The sequence below is a fragment of the Triturus cristatus genome, chromosome 4_2, assembly GCF_964204655.1.
Source record: "Triturus cristatus chromosome 4_2, aTriCri1.1, whole genome shotgun sequence".
NCBI lineage: Eukaryota > Metazoa > Chordata > Amphibia > Caudata > Salamandridae > Triturus > Triturus cristatus.
This window is the reverse complement of record NC_140586.1, coordinates 123,561,367-123,579,914: the sequence shown is the minus strand read 5'-3', so window position 1 is coordinate 123,579,914 and position 18,548 is coordinate 123,561,367. Positions and strand designations below refer to the sequence as shown.

The window sequence follows — 18,548 nt, the reverse complement described above, 5'->3', positions numbered from 1 at the left end:
CGCGTCGAACGCCCCCGTGCAGACCAACACAGTGGGCGGAGCGCAATGTTTTTTGTAAGATGAAGAATAAAGTGGTGAGGTGACAAAACAGAAAAAGGGGTTTGACAAAATAGAACAAATAGTGTCTACAGTAAACAAAACAAGGACAATATTCCCTAAAGGAGGGACCACAAAAGTGCAGACATATATAGTAAAACTGTCTAGGAGGGGACTTACTTAAATTTTATTCCTGTCACCCCCTGACAGGATTAAAAGTAACTGGTCGGGATTTATTTAAGGGAGGTAAAAGCCCCTAAATCCCTGCTGCTATTACCAACATGTTTCTGCCCAAATCAAACGCTCATAAGAGTCGTGCAGGCATTCATCAGGGTGTTGGTCCCTTGGTTATTTTTCTTGGTCTACCCCCAACTAGGGGATTCGTTACCTTCTACTGAGAAACGGCCAGTCGCCTTTAATACTTCAGTACTCTGAATGGTTTCCGAGAGTGAACAATTATCTGAAAGAGAGTAGAACATACTTAATCGTTCCACTCCTCTACACCCCCTTGCATTGCTTTAAGAATAAGAACTATCCTCACATCTCTTATGCCACAGATCGTCATGTCTCCCAAGCGTGTTCACCACACAACACCCCCCCGTGAGAACTTTTATTCTTCACACAGGTCAAAGACCTCACGTATTCATTGTACACGTAGCGTGATGGAAAAAGATGTGATTCCCCATTCCAAAACACCACGAGTGTACACGTCTATATACACAGTAAATACATTACATCATGCTGTTAATTATTTGTCATCCACAGCACATGCTGGTTCTGCTGGATATGAACCAAAATAAAGAAGGACTTACAAGGGTTTATTGGAAAATCTCCAAACCCGGGACCGGTGAGAGGCCGTGGTCCTATAGTCACACTCTGTATACAAAGGAAGGAAGTCAAAATGCATAATAACATCAATTCCCTCGTATTATGCCAAAACCGCTTCTCTTTCATCATCAGACCACTCGTATCACTTACTACTCCAAGAACGCACGGCACTAATCGTCCCAACAGCGGTCCTCCGTCGCCGGAGACAGAGACGAATTCTCTTCAATTTAAAGACAGCGTATTGATTATTCCTTCCGGTGGGAGGGCTCTGAGTACACGTGATACCGCGTAGTTCCGGCCGTCTGACACTACGCGAGTGAAAAGAGAAGACGGACCAAGTACGGACGGGAGTCTATTGAGTGAGAAAACCACCCGCCGACATCTTGGAGGTCCTGTATCCCTCGTAAAACGTCGGGGCTCCTACATGGGTGTCTGTATTCCCAATAGTGGGAGTACCCTCTCGGTGATATCTTTATATAATAATGATTTCAGGCAAACTGAACTCATTCTCGGTTTCCCCACATACGGAAAAATGAGCGATCATAATTCATGTTTACACCCGCATTAAGTGTGAAAAGTGACCAGAAGGCGCTCTCGCATACAAGCACAGTGGTGATTGAATGAAGTGGTCAATAATTGAAACCATCCTGCAGGTGCAAATGCCATTTCATGATGCTATTATTTTCTCAGGTGTTGAGCTACACTGCGTCAACAATACTCTCAATACAAACTGACAAATCAATCATTTTTTACCCAACCCATATAAATGGAACCATGGGATGGAATCATTTAAACCCACTATACTGCTTTTTAGTCTGTCTACCCAACGTTGTTCCCTACAAAACAGGAAGTTAGCAATATCTACTGTATTGGGTGGTATAAAGGGTTTGTCCAGCACCGTCCACCTCAAGTCATGTTCACTATGTTTTTGTTGGTGAAAATGTGCAGTAAGTTTTGTGTTTGTTTTCCCGCATTGTATCGTACTCAGATGTTCAAGGATGCGTGTTTTTACTCTGCGCGTCGTCATTCCCACATACAAAAGATTACACGGACAACGGATTAAATAAATCACGTTCTCAGTGTTGCATGTGGTATGTTTTCTCTGCTCCCAAGGTTTGGACGTCCCAATGTCAGCCTTTTTTCCATTTAAAGACAGGGGGCATGCCCTACAGGAGCCACAGGCATAGTGTCCCATCACAGGGGGCAGAAAGTGTTCCGGTTGGGGACCACTATTGCCAGACATGATAGCTCTCGGACGTGTATTGACAATAGTATCTTTTATACTTGCACTCTTTTTGAAAGAGAATAGTGGTAGAGGTTGTTCTAATCCATTAGAGTTCAAAATCCTCCAGTTCTTTTGGATTATCTTTTTTATATGGTTGGAAGCTGTATTGAATGTAGTGACGCAAATGCTGCTCTCCACTCTTTCTTTTTCTTGTGTTTGTAGGAGCGTTTCCCTATTGCAGTTTCTCGCTCTTTTTTGTGCCTTGGATATGACTTTTACAGGGTAGTCTCTGTGTTTGAGTTTCTCACTCAAAGCATTGGCCTCATTTTTGTAATCCCCAATGTCGGAACAGTTCCTGCGAAGACGCAGGAACTGACCATAAGGCAAATTCTCTTTCAGTGAACGGGGATGAAAACTCTGAAAGGAAAGCAGGTTATTCCTATCTGTAGGTTTGTGAAAAACACTACTCGCCAACCCTCCGTTTTCTGCCTTAATCCAGAGGTCCAAGAATGGTAACGCTGTATTAGTGATAGTACTGGTGAAAAACAAAAATGGGTTTTGATGGTTAAGCCAACCCAAGAAAGAGTTGGCCTGGTCACTATTGCCTCTCCAAATAATAAGCACATCATCGATGTACCTACGCCATACCCTAATGTGTTCTAGAAAAGGGTTGGCTGCTGTAAACACTGTCTCATTCTCAAAGTTCGAGACATAGAGGCATGCCAGGCTGGGGGCACAGGAACTACCCATGGAAGTTCCATGGGTTTGTAGGTAGAAGCAGTCTTCAAACTTAAAAAAGTTTCTGGTTAGGGCCAGTTCTAAAAGGCTCAAGATAAATGCCCGTGGAGTATTATAACCCCATTCCTCAGCAAAGAGTATGTTCTCAATCACTCTTAGTGTTTCTTGCTGAGGAATGTTCGTATATAACGACTCAATATCCAGTCCCATCATAAGGTCTTTTTCAGGGTCAAACTCCAAGTCTTTTATCAGGTTCAAAACCTCTCTCATGTCCTTCAAATAGGCAGGCATCTTTTGAACAAGTGGACGAAGAAACACATCGCAAAATTTTGACAAGGGTTCTAGTATCGAGTTAGTACCTGATACTATCGGCCGTCCGGGAGGGGGCCGTGTGGGTTTGTGCACCTTAGGTAAAATGTAGAAGTAGGGCACCATGGGGTGTGCATTGCAGAGGAAAGCCGCCTCCTTTTGGCTAATCCAATCATTTCCAACTGCTTCTTCTACATATGTGTTAATCAAAACTCGTAGTTCCTCCGTTGGGTCTGCAGGCAAGATCGTGTAATTTCTTCTATCACCCAGCAGACGGAGACATTCCGAGTTGTACACATTTTTATCCAAAACAACAATTGCTCCCCCCTTATCGGCCGGTTTTATTGTCAATGTAGGGTCATCTCTTAATTCATTCAGGGTTTCTCTTTCAATTCTCGAGAGGTTATGGAATGATTTTATCTTTTCGGAATTTTCCAACAATTCCACCTCCCTAAGTACCGCTTGTTCGAACACAACCACCTCTGGGGGTAGTTGTCCTACACTGGGTAAAAAAGTCGAGTGATTTCTAAGCCCTGTGTCGTCCCCTTTGTCCTGGACCTCCTTGTCTTCAAAGAAAATCTTCAAACGTACACTCCGAAAAAAGCCAGCCAGTTCACATTTTAGTTTGAAAGAATCTAACTGGTTGGTAGGAACAAAGCCTAGTCCCTTTGAAAGAACCGCTTCTTGTGTTTGAGTTAGTGACCTACTGCTTAAGTTCATCACTAGGTGTGTTCCCTGCTGGTGCTCGGTTCCGCCTCCCGTGCCATGCTGCGTGTTATTCGTTGGTTCATGTCCTCCCATTGCACCCGTTGGGTTTTCTGTGACCTCTGTCTCCCTCTCCCCCTCCCCCTGCCTCTCTCTAAAAAAGGTGGGTATTCATTTGGGAAGAATTGAGGTGGGCCCATGTGAGGGTACATAGGGGGCCATCCGAATCCCATCTGTGGTGGTTGATGATAAGGACGCGAGAAACCCCTTGACCAGCCCCTACCTCTAAATCTTGGTCGGTAATCCGCATCACTGCTTTCACTCCCAGAGCTAGATGTATCTGTCTGATCTTTGTAGACTTCTTTTGCATATTTTGATTTTCCTTCAGTTTAATGTATTCATCTCTTATATAAGGATACACTTTCTCTCTTGAGAATTTTTTAAGATCTTTCTGTAACTTGTGCACCTTTGAATTCATAAGATAATCTTTATACTCATTTACTGTTTTATTGGTCTCTTCTAATTTCTTCTTAAACACAGAGATCTGTATTGATGTCTTTAAATTATCTTCACTTATTTGAATTTGCATCAAAAGGTCGTCAGAGATTTTTTTCGCCGTTTCTATGATTAAGATGAGCCAATCTCTGGAGCATCTCCACGCGATCAACGACCAATCCTTTCTAAATGAGGCGTTATCTAGAAAGATAAGGGGTTCATTGACAACCAGTAGACCTCCTGGGGCAGCATTTGACCTGAGATATTCCGTGAGGATTGCACCGTGCAGGATGGTCTTGACCTGTGTCCTCTTCAATTCTGTTAGTGTATCCCAACCTTCTACTTGTGTTAGGGCCTGGGTGAGTGTGGCGTCCCCCAACAGGGAAGGACATGATAAGATCCTAGTGGCGGCTTCGTCCCCATAGGCGAGGCCTGTTTCCTCCATCAGTAGTATAAAGTATAACTACCTTGTTTTTTGATATTTTAAGAGGCTATGAGGAAGTCCCTAAAGAATCTCTACGGCTCAGCGGCCGTGCTAACTAATAATATCACAAAAGAGAGAAATAAGGGAGAAATTGAGCCTTCTCTGACTCCCCTAACTAACGTTTTATACTCACTAAACAGAGAAACGCTCCACAAAATTTATTCCTCACCGTTTATTGTGATAGTGAAGAGCACAATACTATCCCTATTATCACATAAACCTAGAGTATTATTTAGAAGGAAAAGACATTTTTCTTAAAATACTGCCCTCACACACTTTGCAGTGTCATGCTTCATCATTGGGCCGCGTCGAACGCCCCCGTGCAGACCAACACAGTGGGCGGAGCGCAATGTTTTTTGTAAGATGAAGAATAAAGTGGTGAGGTGACAAAACAGAAAAAGGGGTTTGACAAAATAGAACAAATAGTGTCTACAGTAAACAAAACAAGGACAATATTCCCTAAAGGAGGGACCACAAAAGTGCAGACATATATAGTAAAACTGTCTAGGAGGGGACTTACTTAAATTTTATTCCTGTCACCCCCTGACAGGATTAAAAGTAACTGGTCGGGATTTATTTAAGGGAGGTAAAAGCCCCTAAATCCCTGCTGCTATTACCAACATGTTTCTGCCCAAATCAAACGCTCATAAGAGTCGTACAGGCATTCATCAGGGTGTTGGTCCCTTGGTTATTTTTCTTGGTCTACCCCCAACTAGGGGATTCGTTACCTTCTACTGAGAAACGGCCAGTCGCCTTTAATACTTCAGTACTCTGAATGGTTTCCGAGAGTGAACAATTATCTTACTTTAAGAATAAGAACTATCCTCACATCTCTTATGCCACAGATCGTCATGTCTCCCAAGCGTGTTCACCACACAACACCCCCCCGTGAGAACTTTTATTCTTCACACAGGTCAAAGACCTCACGTATTCATTGTACACGTAGCGTGATGGAAAAAGATGTGATTCCCCATTCCAAAACACCACGAGTGTACACGTCTATATACACAGTAAATACATTACATCATGCTGTTAATTATTTGTCATCCACAGCACATGCTGGTTCTGCTGGATATGAACCAAAATAAAGAAGGACTTACAAGGGTTTATTGGAAAATCTCCAAACCCGGGACCGGTGAGAGGCCGTGGTCCTATAGTCACACTCTGTATACAAAGGAAGGAAGTCAAAATGCATAATAACATCAATTCCCTCGTATTATGCCAAAACCGCTTCTCTTTCATCATCAGACCACTCGTATCACTTACTACTCCAAGAACGCACGGCACTAATCGTCCCAACAGCGGTCCTCCGTCGCCGGAGACAGAGACGAATTCTCTTCAATTTTGCACCTCAGTCCATTCTGGTCTCCTTTACCTGCTCGCATTGCCACTTCACCTGCCTCCACTCACCCAATCACACCACACCCATCACCAAGCCAGAACTCAAGACCCCCACGTACACAGCACCACACACACACCCTGCACAACAATACTCACTTGCATGCATGCTCCTCAATGCCACTCACTCAGCAGGCACTCCACCAAGATTTGGGACCTCCTCTTCCTCACCAAAACCTGGCTCAACCCCACATCGGCACCAGACATCGCCACAGTAATCTCTATTGGGTACAAAATTTGGCACCAGGACTGAACCCATAAACCAGAAGGTGGACTCTCCATCATCCACAGAGACACTATCAAGTGTACCTCTTACAGTGACCCAGAAGCCACTCTTATATAATGCACTTCAGACAGTAAAGCTACAATCAAAATCACCCTCACCTACTGGTCCTCGCACCCACTTCAGCACCCCTCACCATGGGAACCACATACTTCATAATCCTAGGGGATCCTGGCTTTCATCTCGACAAACCCATGGACTCCAACTCCACAGACCTTCTCAAAAGTCTACAGAACATCAGCCTCACCCAGCTCGTAAAAGGCCCTACCCACATCGCCGAACACCATCTTCTCTTCCAGCAACAAGGTTAAAGTCAACCACATCACTCCACTCACTTGGACAGACCACTCCATCATTCACTTCCACGTAACAGGGCCACCGACCACCCCTATGGAGTCTAGCAGCACCACAAGTTGCATCTGGAAGAAAGTTACAGAAATGGAATGGCTCAACACCCTTCAACTAAACTACCTAGACCATCACCTCAGACCCCATCAATGACACAAACAACTTCAACAACTGGATCACCCCCTGCGCCAATAACCTGGTGACCCTGAAAAACACCAAACTCAAATGATCCAACACACAAGCTAGCTGGTACAATGCTGACCTCAGGGAATTCAATAGAGTTTGCAAACAACTCGAAATGAAATGGAGGAACCACTGCAAGAAACACCCACAAGGTTGCACTTAGATACTATCACCATCAAGTGAAAAAGACAGAGAAAAAGGCACTGACCCAGAGAATCAAATCTAGCTCCAACCACCAAAAAACACTAATTGCAAGACTACACACAGCGGAAATACAAGGACCAGCAATCAAATAATTAGCTTCTTTCCTCTCCAGAAGAACACGTCAGGCACGCGTCATTCACATCAGAACCGAAGGGCCTCTTCTGCAGAGTCCCACAAGGATCATCACTCAGCCCCACACATTTCAACATGTACATGACTCCTCTGGCTAACATAATCTAATTCCATGGAATCAACATCATGTCTTACGATCACAATACCCAGCTTATTTGTCCCTCTCAGACAACACCAGCACCACCAAAACAAACTTCAAACAATGCATGTTCAGCATGGCCAATAGGATGAAGAAAACTGCCTCATTCTCAACATCAACAAAACTGAAGTGTTGATCCGCGGGAATAACAGCTCACCTTGGGACTTTACCTAATGTCCCACCGAACTTGGACCCACCCCCACCCAAACCGCCCATGCTAGGAACATAGGCCTCATCTTGGACACAAACCTCACCACGAAGTCCCATATCAATACTGTCACCTCTTATTGCTTCCAAATCCTCCACATGGCACTTAAAATCTTCAAGTGCTCCCACTGTATACCCGCCATACCATCAGGCAGGCTCTAATCAAAAGCAGATTGAACTACAGCGAGGCACTCTATGCCGGCGTCCCAAACCATCTACTTCACAGAAACCAAAACGCTGCTCCCAGACTCGTCCTTGACCTCCTACAATGAACCCACAATGCACATCCCCTCAGAGAGCTCCACTGACTCCCCATGCACAAGAGCTGCAAGTTCAAACTTCTCCCACACACATTCAAGTTACTACACAAAACGAAACCCCATACATCAATCACCAGCTTCACTTCCACCAACCCCCCAGACAACTTCGCTCAGCACTCTCACTCGCACACATCATCTCCAGAAGCATAATGGGAGGTTGATCATTCTCCTACAAAGTTGCCAAATCCTGGAACAACGTCCTCCAACACATCAGGGCCTTCTCCTCACTTCTTGAATTTCGCAAGAAGCTCAAGATCTGGCTATTCAGTTAGTCTTCTTATGGGACCATCGGGACTGCCTGTACTCAGGCCCAGCCTTGCCTACGCTCACCTAGTCAGCGCCTGCACACCCTCAAATGTGACAAGTGGAGCTCTACAAATTCACATTACATTACATAGAGGCCTTCTTAGGTTTTGCTCTGATTTTATATGTTTATTGTTGTTCTTTACTTCCTTCTACATGTGTCTAAATATGTCACTTAGAAATGCATCTGAAATTATCAATGGTCAATTTTATCACTTACTTGGATCTACAGAAGGGTAAGCGCTGCCTTACTAAGGGTTCTGGTTATGGTAAAAGTAAAGAACCGTTTTCTTAAAATCTTGAAATAGAAATATCAAGTTTAAAATAACTTTATGTATAGGGATTTATTGTGTCGTATAGAGATGTTATTTTTAAATAAGATTTTCTGGTCTTCTTAAATGCTGTTTTAAGCACATTAATGCGGAGTTTACATGTCACTATCATATTTAAAAATATGAATGGGACATAAACCCTCCCTAGCCACCCTATCTCCTTCCCTTTTTTAAAACCTCTGGCTGTAGAATTCCCTGTGTTTTTAGAACAGGGAGACATGAACCACTCCAATATGGCTGCCATGGCATCCTGCTACTTGGAACTACATGGACCTGCCAGGGTCTGATCACAAGAGCGTTAACTTTTCCTCTTGTAGTCTCCTCTCTTGCCTCTATGTTGTAAAGCGAGCTCATCTTGGCACACTAAGCCCTCTCTCTTCATCGGTGTATTGCTGCTTCCTCCAGGGCTTACCTCCTGAGACCAACAGATAGCCTGTCTGTCACTCAACAAGTACTCTATTTTAAAAAAATAACACAATGAAAAATAAAGGATCCAAATTGTAAAAAAAGATTTTAAGTCTTTATTTTACAACTGTTGTTTGAAGTAGTTTTTTTGTTGTTGTTTTTTTTAGAAATGTTTTTTTTTTTTACCCATGACCTCTTGATAAACCTGCATTCTAGCTTTAAAACCTCGGCTTGCATCTTTCCTTACAAGTGTGGGATTTCCCTTATATAATGAACTCTCTGAATAAACAGTAATCAAAGCTGCAAAAAATCTTCTAAGACCTTTCTTTTTATACCACTTGCACCAACCTCTCATGTACTCCGGAGTCCGCACCATGCAAGGCATGTGCTTGATACTAGGAGGCTAGGGACGTATGGAATGCTTGAATCAATCTGAACCACTACCAATCACCCTGAGTGCATTCAATTCCATAATTATGTATGTCATCTGTGTAATACAATACAGGAAGAACCCATATGCAAACCAGTCTTGGCCATGCCCCTGAGAGGACAGTCCAATTTGAGCTGCAAAGCCAGTGATTCCGTGAATGGGAACAAAGCAACTCCTGCAGACTGGTTGGGCCATCGGCGGCTACATCTTCCAGGTGCCGCTTCCCCGTGCCGCTTACGTGAAAATGTCTGAACCAGTCCGAGTTGCTGTTAAAGATTGGTTAAAATCTATTGTTGTGTAGCTCACCTAGGCCAAAAGGCTGTGGCCAATCATCTGCACATCAGTCTTGACTCTGCCCTATCCACCCCAGTGGACCTGGCCAAATCCCCTCTAAACCCCAGCAGAACCCAAGTAACCCCAGAAATCTAGAGCACGTTCTTGTCGTTCAGACCGAGAAAAGGATTTTCATCCATCGAATGATGCTGTCAGTTTTAATCTTTACATGTATGCTTTTTAAACCAACAATATAACATACACGCAGTACATTAAAAAAATATACACATACAATAAATAATTGTACAGTAAAACGTCACAGCAAAAATTGTCACATAATTCATATACCAGACTTCAGAACTATCTCATCTATCTAGATATCCTGTCATTAGCCCATGTCTAGAGCAAGCAGGCATCCAACATAATACTTTCCGTATTCTTCAGCTGATGCCATATTGCACAGTTCTTTAGAAGATGTCTTGTAGTATTTATTGACTACAACTCCGGAAGTCTACATAAAACAATCCATGTATGTGACATGCCAAGGGCTCACATCCTAAAATACCCAAAAGACAAGTGATCCCTGCACTCTCCTCCTAAGAGAGCCTACACAAGTAAAACTAGATATTCTCTACCACATGCCAGTCAGACACAAAAAAGGGGAAAAGCCTTATTCACAACAAAAAATTATACCAGCCTTTCTCTGGGATTAGTTGGTGGGCGAGATACTAAGCGAGCTTCCCTGCTTTGAAAATTCAGGAAAGATGGTTTAAGACTTCTCGGTAGCCACTATACCAGTCTGCCACCAGCAGGGCCATTCATCTTGGTACACTAGCACGTTTTCAAAAGCTTGAGTTAGTGAGGATGTGACCCAAACAAAAAAGACTCCAGCTGCAAGTTTTTGAGCCAGATACCTATCCCCTCCCTGTGGCGCATCACCCTTTCCTCATCCGCAACGTCCCTAGCAGGCCATGAATCTCTATTATATACCACAAGGGAGTCAGTGCATCCTATATGTAGTGCTGGGTTCCTACTTGAGAGCAATACCCAAATGCTGCCTACCATGCCATGAATTCTTGGTAGCTGTGCTGCATTGAAGCCACAAAATCCACCATGTTAGATGCAGAATACTTTGAAAGTTCTGCATTGACAAGCTGGCCAATCACCTGAAGCCTTAAACAACGGGGCACTTGCAGTGAGCACACAGATGCCTCATCTTGGTTTTGGAATCTTGACAGTTCAGTTGGGGGGGGGACCTTCAATGTTTGAATTAGCTATATAGAGGGCTTCGAAGACTTCGCTGGCAGAAAATATAAACTGTTCGGTTAAAGCCTGTGTCTAAAAAGTCTGTACAAATCTAAATAGGCTGCTCCTGCATGATTACGCAGAGGTTGCATGAATACGAGTTATTTTCACAAGACAATTGCCAAAGACTCCCAGAGCTAAGAGTGCAGGATCATGAGCCGTATACATCTTTGGAGACCTGATTTCTGACAGGGAGATGTCACTTACGTCTAACGCTGGCGTGGACAACAGCGCATGCGTCGACTGCGTGACGTCAGCCGCGTGCAGGCTGTTATGGTAGGCGACGTCAGCATGGTAGTGGTCCTCCAGCGTCATGATGTACGTGATCAAAGTGTCCACAGGGATCTTGAAGGTTTTCAATAGATCTCGTTCCTAGAGAAGAAAGATCAGAAACATTAGTGTCTCAGAAATTCCTCGCATGCATTACGCTCCCCAGCACCCAGGCTGATTTCGAGTGCGAAGTTTGTACTGACTCACCGACTCATTCCCAGTTCCACCTTCTGAACGTTTATCGCTGGTAGAAGATAATGCGCATAGACAGGACCTCAGTATTGTGTTAATCAGTCTTTTCACTTGTTTTTTGTACATCAATTGCCAACATAGTCATGGTAACTTCACAGAATTTTATATAGCATCATAACAAGTGCTACTATATTCAAACTCTTTGTAACGTGCTTTTTATTGACCATGAAAGGATGAAAAGCTGAGTCAGAACTACCGGAATTCAAACCTGTGATCCTTGGATCTACCTATAAAAATATTATTAATAATACCCATAAGCATAACAAGGTCATAAAGTAATAACAATAAAGACCATAGCAATGAGCATTAGTAATTCCAATTCTTAATAATATTTACTAATAAGAATACCACCAGCTTTACTAATAATTATTATTGATATTCTCATTTACATTATTATTGTTATTATCATTATGACTGTTACAAGTATTGCTATTGTTATTACATTTCTGCAGTAGGCTCATTCACTCAGATACGTTAGAAGCTTGTTAACCATTTTAAAAGTGAACCTCTATCACATTAATGGCGTGAGCTAGGAAATGCAGAAATTGTGAGAAGGGTTCAGTGTGAACAATGATAAATAAGTTGCATGCCTGACCTTTACCGCTAAGCTAGTGCCCTCCTCCCGTTCACCAAAGATAAATCCGGACTGGTCTACCTGACCTTAAGATGGCTTTCACAGAAGTTGAACTCTTTAGGGAAATTTGACCAGCAATACCGTCTTTGGTGGTGTCCATCCAACACACATGCATGTTAAACAACAGGGCATCACTGATGGGTTAACCCTGTGGCTCCGTGTCACCTGGACAACCTTGTTTCCAAGCCAGATATTCAATTCACCCAAAAATTAGATCTGAATGTTGTACTGTAGTTTCTGTATTGAACTTCTAGGACTACAAGTATTACATTTCAATGGTTTGTAAAAGTCAAACCCAAGAGTGGAAACTGGGTGACTCGGTAAGAGGGTTTTATTTAATAGTCATGCACAATATAGGCTCTAATGCAAGAGGTCCTCCCACTTCATGCCAAAGTACACTCATGAACTTGTGTTTATTAACCCAATGCCTAAAAGGCTATCTTCATTAAATGACATTCTGTTTGACTCTAATATGGCAACGACTCATGGAGTATATTGGATTTAAGAAGTGTTCTGAATCAAAACCCTCGCCATTCAACAGAAAGTCTATAAAAACCTGCCGTTTTTAGAGCCCTTTTCCTTGCAACTGTCCATTTACGCAGGGTAGAGTCACAATTCAATGACCAAGTAATAGCCATCTTTTCACATTAATTTGCATTTCTCCGCTTAAAAGACAATTTGCACTCTAAACAATGTGGGGTCCAGCCTCCCAGTCCAAAGCAAGGTCCCTCTCTTTCTCAACTTTCCAAGGTGTGTGTGATTGTCATGACTTGATTACCCACAATAATTTTTAGGTCTTGCCTACCAGACTGCGCAAGCTGTCTGTTGGCGAAAAGACGTATTGTCAGCTTACATTGGGCTTAGAACCCGTCCATTGCTTACCATGGGTTGACCTTATTCTTACTCTCATTTGCTTGCCTTTAATTTGTCTGTTTGTGTGGGCTTTAGTTCCTCTTTTAGTGTTTGTTCCTCTCATAGGACAGGGATGCATTACTTGTGTGATTCCACTGCTCACTTTTGAAGTACTATTTTTAGGTCTCGCCTGACCCAGCGCATGCGCTGGTCTGGCAGACATTTTGTGAGGGCTCCAAAAAGTGCTACCAGGCCAGCTTAGAGCTACAGTGCATGTGCGTGGGCGCGCGCGTCGTGCTTTACCGTGATTACTTTCACTTTCGCGGCCGTGCGGCCGCTTTGATGTTTGATCACGATCACTTTCGCGGCCGCACGGCCGCTTTTATGTTCTCCGTGAGGTTTCAATAGATTGCAGCAGTTAAATCGGTCTCGCTTTTGGGACCTCAAAGTGTTTAGTTATGCAACTGTTGCATGGCTAAAAACTTATAAGGTCCCAAAGGCGAGACCTATTGGCTATGCTAATGCTTGTTTTTATTTTGTTAAGCACTCCACAAAAGTGTGTGCGTTTTCCAACTTTCTTCCTTGTCTGCTTCACTACCTCCCCTCTGCGGCGTTTCTTACTGTTTTCTTTTATCTGTGTGCTTTTCTCACACCCCTGTGTTGTGCTCACCCCTCACATTCATGTCCCACCACATTTATTTTTAACCTGTGTGCTTCCACCCAACATTTCTCTCTTGTCCGTGTTGCTTACCCCTGCCAACTGTAATGCTTCCTATGCCCTATGTGTTGCTTCAGCCCTTCCCACCATCTGTGTTGCTTCTACTTCCCACGTATTGATTCCCTTTCCCACTCACACCCCATGTTGCTTCCCCCCCACCTGTGCCTCAAACCACATTATTTATTTACTGATCTAAATACAATTAGGGAATAAAAAGAAAAAGAGCATTCATGTCATTTTGTAGGCTTGCGAATGCGTGTTGCATGTGCCTGTAAATAAGGCCCCCGGAAATGTCATAGCACTGACTTTTTGTTTACTTTTTAACCATGCTGCACAGCTTTGGGATCTGTAGGGCCTTGCTAAAAACCATAGGCAAAGCCAATCGTTCCCAAAGACGAAACTTATTGGCTTTGACAATTCTTGGAAGATATTTGGGTTCCATTTGCAGCCATTTTGCCTATCATGAAGCACAGCACTCAGGAACATCTGTATCACAACAAACGTCTGTACCTGGAAAATGCTGTACATGATGCAGCTCAGCGGCCGGTTATTCGTATATTCAGCCACCCGGAATATGTTAAGGCCCCACTTGTTCAAATTGTCCAGTTCCTGTAAAAGAGTTGTCAACAGAGATGCATTAGAGGAGACACTGAATACATGTATCAAAATATTTGCTTTGCCAAAAAATATGAAAGTTTCAGGAACAGAAATGGACTGGTCAAAATAGACTCTGGTAAACTGACAGCTTATATATGTCATGTAGAAATGTAGGCAAAAGCACTTTTCTTTCTGGGACTTGCAGTTTTGCAATTCCAATTATGAGTTTTGAACTAAAAGTCACAACTAAACACAGATCAGGACAATCCAATAATCTCACAGGAAACTGGGCATGAACCTTTACATGTGTAAGAAGGGCTCCTGAAGAAGTAATTTAGCCAGTCTGATTCAACCGCTGCAATGTGTGCCGCCGGGTGTTAGTTCTCTGTATTTCTCTGTTATTCTGATTTGTTTATTCATTAAAGCTTTAATCCTGTTGGAGTAGGCGAGGATACTAATTGATCCTTATGTTGTTGCAAATCAGTATCCATTTTTATATTTACTTGTTGGGTTCAATGAGGGCTGCTATTTTTGCACTTTAACACTTAGGCCCACATGAACAAAGAATTTTTCCGATTCACTGCTTTGGGTCACTTGCGACTGGAAAAATGCATTTTAAAATGTAGAAAATGCAAAATGTGATTCAGTTTACGATTTGGAATTTAGAAGGGGTATGTTTACGGTGTCCCTTCCAAATACCAAATTGGTATGGTATGTATTACTGTTGCGCAACCAAATTTCAATCGCAAAACAGTAATATTTAACCTTCAGTTTAAAACTGATGGTAACCCATTTGCAAGACCCCTTCCCCTTTGAGACTGTAAATAAAAATATTTTATAGAGCAGGCAGTGGTCCCACAACCCACTGCCTACTCTTAAAAAATGAAACATCAAGGTTTCCCTTTTTTTTAAAACATATCCTGTTTTCCTTTAAGGAAACAGGCTGCATTAAAAAAATGCTTCATGAAAAACATATCACCGACATGGTGGTCTGCTGACCTCAAACATTAGATTCAATCAATAAAAGAGGAAATTATAAATGCTTTCGCTTCTTTCAAATGAACACTAGGGGTGCTGTTGCATTACTGATTGTCAGCTGCCCTTCCACTAATACCATAAACACTGATGACGAGGTCGTAGGGGAAGACAGTGGGCTGCTCTGAATGAGATTCATGCAGTCTAGAATAGTTGTATTTCATGACGCAGCTACTCGTCGAGTTAGGAGCCTACAAGACGGGCCTGAGCAAAATACGGCACTCACATTTCTCCATCCCACATGAGAACCCTGGGCACCTTCTTAATTTCCAGGGGGGCTCCCCAAATCTTGATGATTTGCTCATTTTGTCGAAGTCTTTTATTCTAGAGCGTAGAGACAATGTCACAATATCTGGTGACACAATATCGTCCTGCAATAATATCTTATCCAGAATATCGGCTCCCACGATATTGGCAAGATAAGTATGCATTAATAAGTACAGATTCGCTAGTCATAACTTCACATCCGCGTACATTGGAGAAATGTTCATAAGCATATACAAGGGCAAGGCAGATGGACGTGGAGTTACAACTCATAAATCTATACTTCCCTAAATATATTTACCGTCACCGATATTTTGGTAGTCGATTTTTTGGGGTACAAAACTTTGGTCGGGTGACATGTAAGACTTAATATTGTGACATAACACCAACCAAACGCGATGCCACATGCTATAATTATGAAAGACCCATGTTTTTAAGCATTTCTTAAAAGGGCTGCCTGCCTGGGATGGTTCAGGGATGGAAGGGCAGTAAGTTCTGCAGCTTGGGGTCTGCATAGCAAAGACTGTGACGTCAACTTTTGGGTGCTCGGGCCCGAATCACAAAGGTAAACTTAGACTTACTCTAAGTTTATTATTTTTTTTGTATTCACAAAGGTAAGATACGACTAGTAACTTTAATACTAGTAAAGTTACTAGTGGTAACTTACCTTTGTGAATACCAAAAAGTAGTAAACTTGGACATAAGTGTAACTTTATTACTATTTCGTATTTACAAACGTAAGTTACTTCCAGTAACTTTACTACTAATAGAGTTCATATTAATAAAGATACTAGTAGTAAAGTTACTACAAGTAAAATACTAGTAGGAACTTACCTTTGTGAATACTGAAAAGTAGTCAAGTTACACTTAAGTCTATCGTTGCGAATTCGACCCTCGGTGAACTTTGTGAATCAGTGGAGAGAGGGTATTATTCCTATGAAGCTGTTGGCGCAAGATGGGGAGGGATTCTATAAACGGCATAGTGTGTAATACAAAGAGCAAGATGGCCTCACTACTTACAAATTGTGATGGCCAAATTGACTTTTATGGAACTATACACCTAAGAATTAGCAAACTTCTGTTAAAACTGTAACTCTGCTTCTAGAATCATAATACATCTCTGATGCTCTTTCAATCTATTTACTGTTAAAGGGTGCATGGTTGTGGACTCACTGTAATTGTGAGGCTCGAGAGTTCTAGCAAAGGATGTGATCCCTGCCTTTGAGAGTACAGCTCAGTGGAGAACTTGTAGGAAAAGAGGGCTTCCTCATGGGAGCTGGGAAAATGGGAGATGGCGAAATGAGGATCCAATCCGATCCACTCAATAGCATTACAGCCTTTGACCACCTTCGTACCCACAGCGTTCCCACTATTGGTAACTATTGACAATTACTCTGTTAAACAGCACACATTGCTAATAGTCTCTGGCGAACGCTTCACTTGAATGGCGTTAAGATGGCCCACGCGCTTGGCGAGGACAGAGTGTGGAAAAAGATGAGAACTGCAGCCTCCGTTTTGAAAAACTAACTAAAAGCAACAAGTTACATAGGTATCTAATTTTTAAAAGGTGTTGTAGGAATGAACTTAGAGCCGACACATTGCTACTCACTTGTTTTCTTCTAACACGCTTTGAGCATGATTTGGAACGTTTTTGGAGCGCAGCTAGTGATTCATGAACTAATTTTTAAAAAGCACTGCTGCATAACCTGAAACCTTCAAAGACATATCAATAAGTGAATCTAAAGTTAGGCAATGAAACATGGATTTTGGATACTATAAACCTGCTATAGTTTACAAGTTCAATTTTGATGACAGCACTAGTCAAATCCAGTCAAATGTGGAAGCATCAATGAGACAGCAATGGAGTTGACATCACCCTTGCCGAATTATTCAGAAAGAGAGCAAATGTATCTGAAATAGACCGGGCAGGTGTGGCAGACTGATCGTAAGAGGATCCTGTGAGACGTGATCATGTTGGTGATCTACCGAGATTCGCAGTGATGATGACAAATACCATACCTTTCCGAGAGCCTCCTCCTGGTCTGTCTTGACTCCAAACCTGGGGATGCTACAGTTGGTCAGGCTTGAGCTGTGCATTAGTTTCTTGACCCCGCATATCTGGCCCATAGGTGGCTGTTGTTGTTGCTGTTGTTGCATCTGCTGTTTTTTCTTCTTGCTCTCTCGTTCCTTCTGGGTAGGCGAGGGGATCTCCACATCGTTCTGTTTGTCTGATTCGGGAAGAAGCAGGGCAAAAAAGATAAATTAACAGAAACAAATGAGGCAACAATAAAACACCAATATATTGAAGCTGGCAGCTGCGGTTGAAACACGTCAATAGGCGTCAAAGATGCAACCTTGTGGTTGAGCAAGGAACTGAGCAAGTAAGTTGGAAAACAAATTACAGATTGGTAGGAATGTGTTTATAATCGTACCTCTGAAAATTAGATAATAATGTGGGCACAGTATAATATAACTTTTGTAACCTGTGGCTGTTGCTATGTATCCTCTCCATAGGTCCCAGTTCCCTGCTGCTCAGCCAGTGTGAGTGTGATTTATTGGAATATTGAGGAGTGACTGCTTGGCATGAATGCTAGTTGTAGAGAGTGGGCTGAGCAGCATGCTGATCCTGGTGGGGCTATTTATATTTAACCTGTAACTAAGAGATATTATCTTCAATAAATCTACATCATATAATCTATGTGGCTGGCTACCTGACTACCTGTTTACTAAAAAGGTATCTTGTATAACAATAGCACTCAATGGATATTTGAGGTTGGTGCTAAAGTGGTGTATGACACCCTACTACCGGAGGTACCAAATCACAAAGGGTCAAAGATCCAAAGT

General features: G+C 42.6%; 1 protein-coding gene across 3 annotated transcripts in view; it reads right to left on the bottom strand.

Annotated features, from left to right (window-relative positions):
- The window catches only part of PDE4A (phosphodiesterase 4A), an 888,137-nt gene that overhangs the window by 34,329 nt on the left and 835,260 nt on the right, over positions 1-18,548 (bottom strand). For all 3 annotated transcript variants that reach the window (XM_085600756.1, XM_085600757.1, XM_085600758.1), the window contains exons 8-10: positions 17,724-17,932; positions 14,319-14,417; positions 11,290-11,454 (exon numbers count right to left, since the gene is read on the bottom strand). In XM_085600756.1, the coding sequence (XP_085456882.1) occupies positions 11,290-11,454; positions 14,319-14,417; positions 17,724-17,932 (473 nt within the window). The remainder of the gene's footprint in view (positions 1-11,289; positions 11,455-14,318; positions 14,418-17,723; positions 17,933-18,548) is intronic.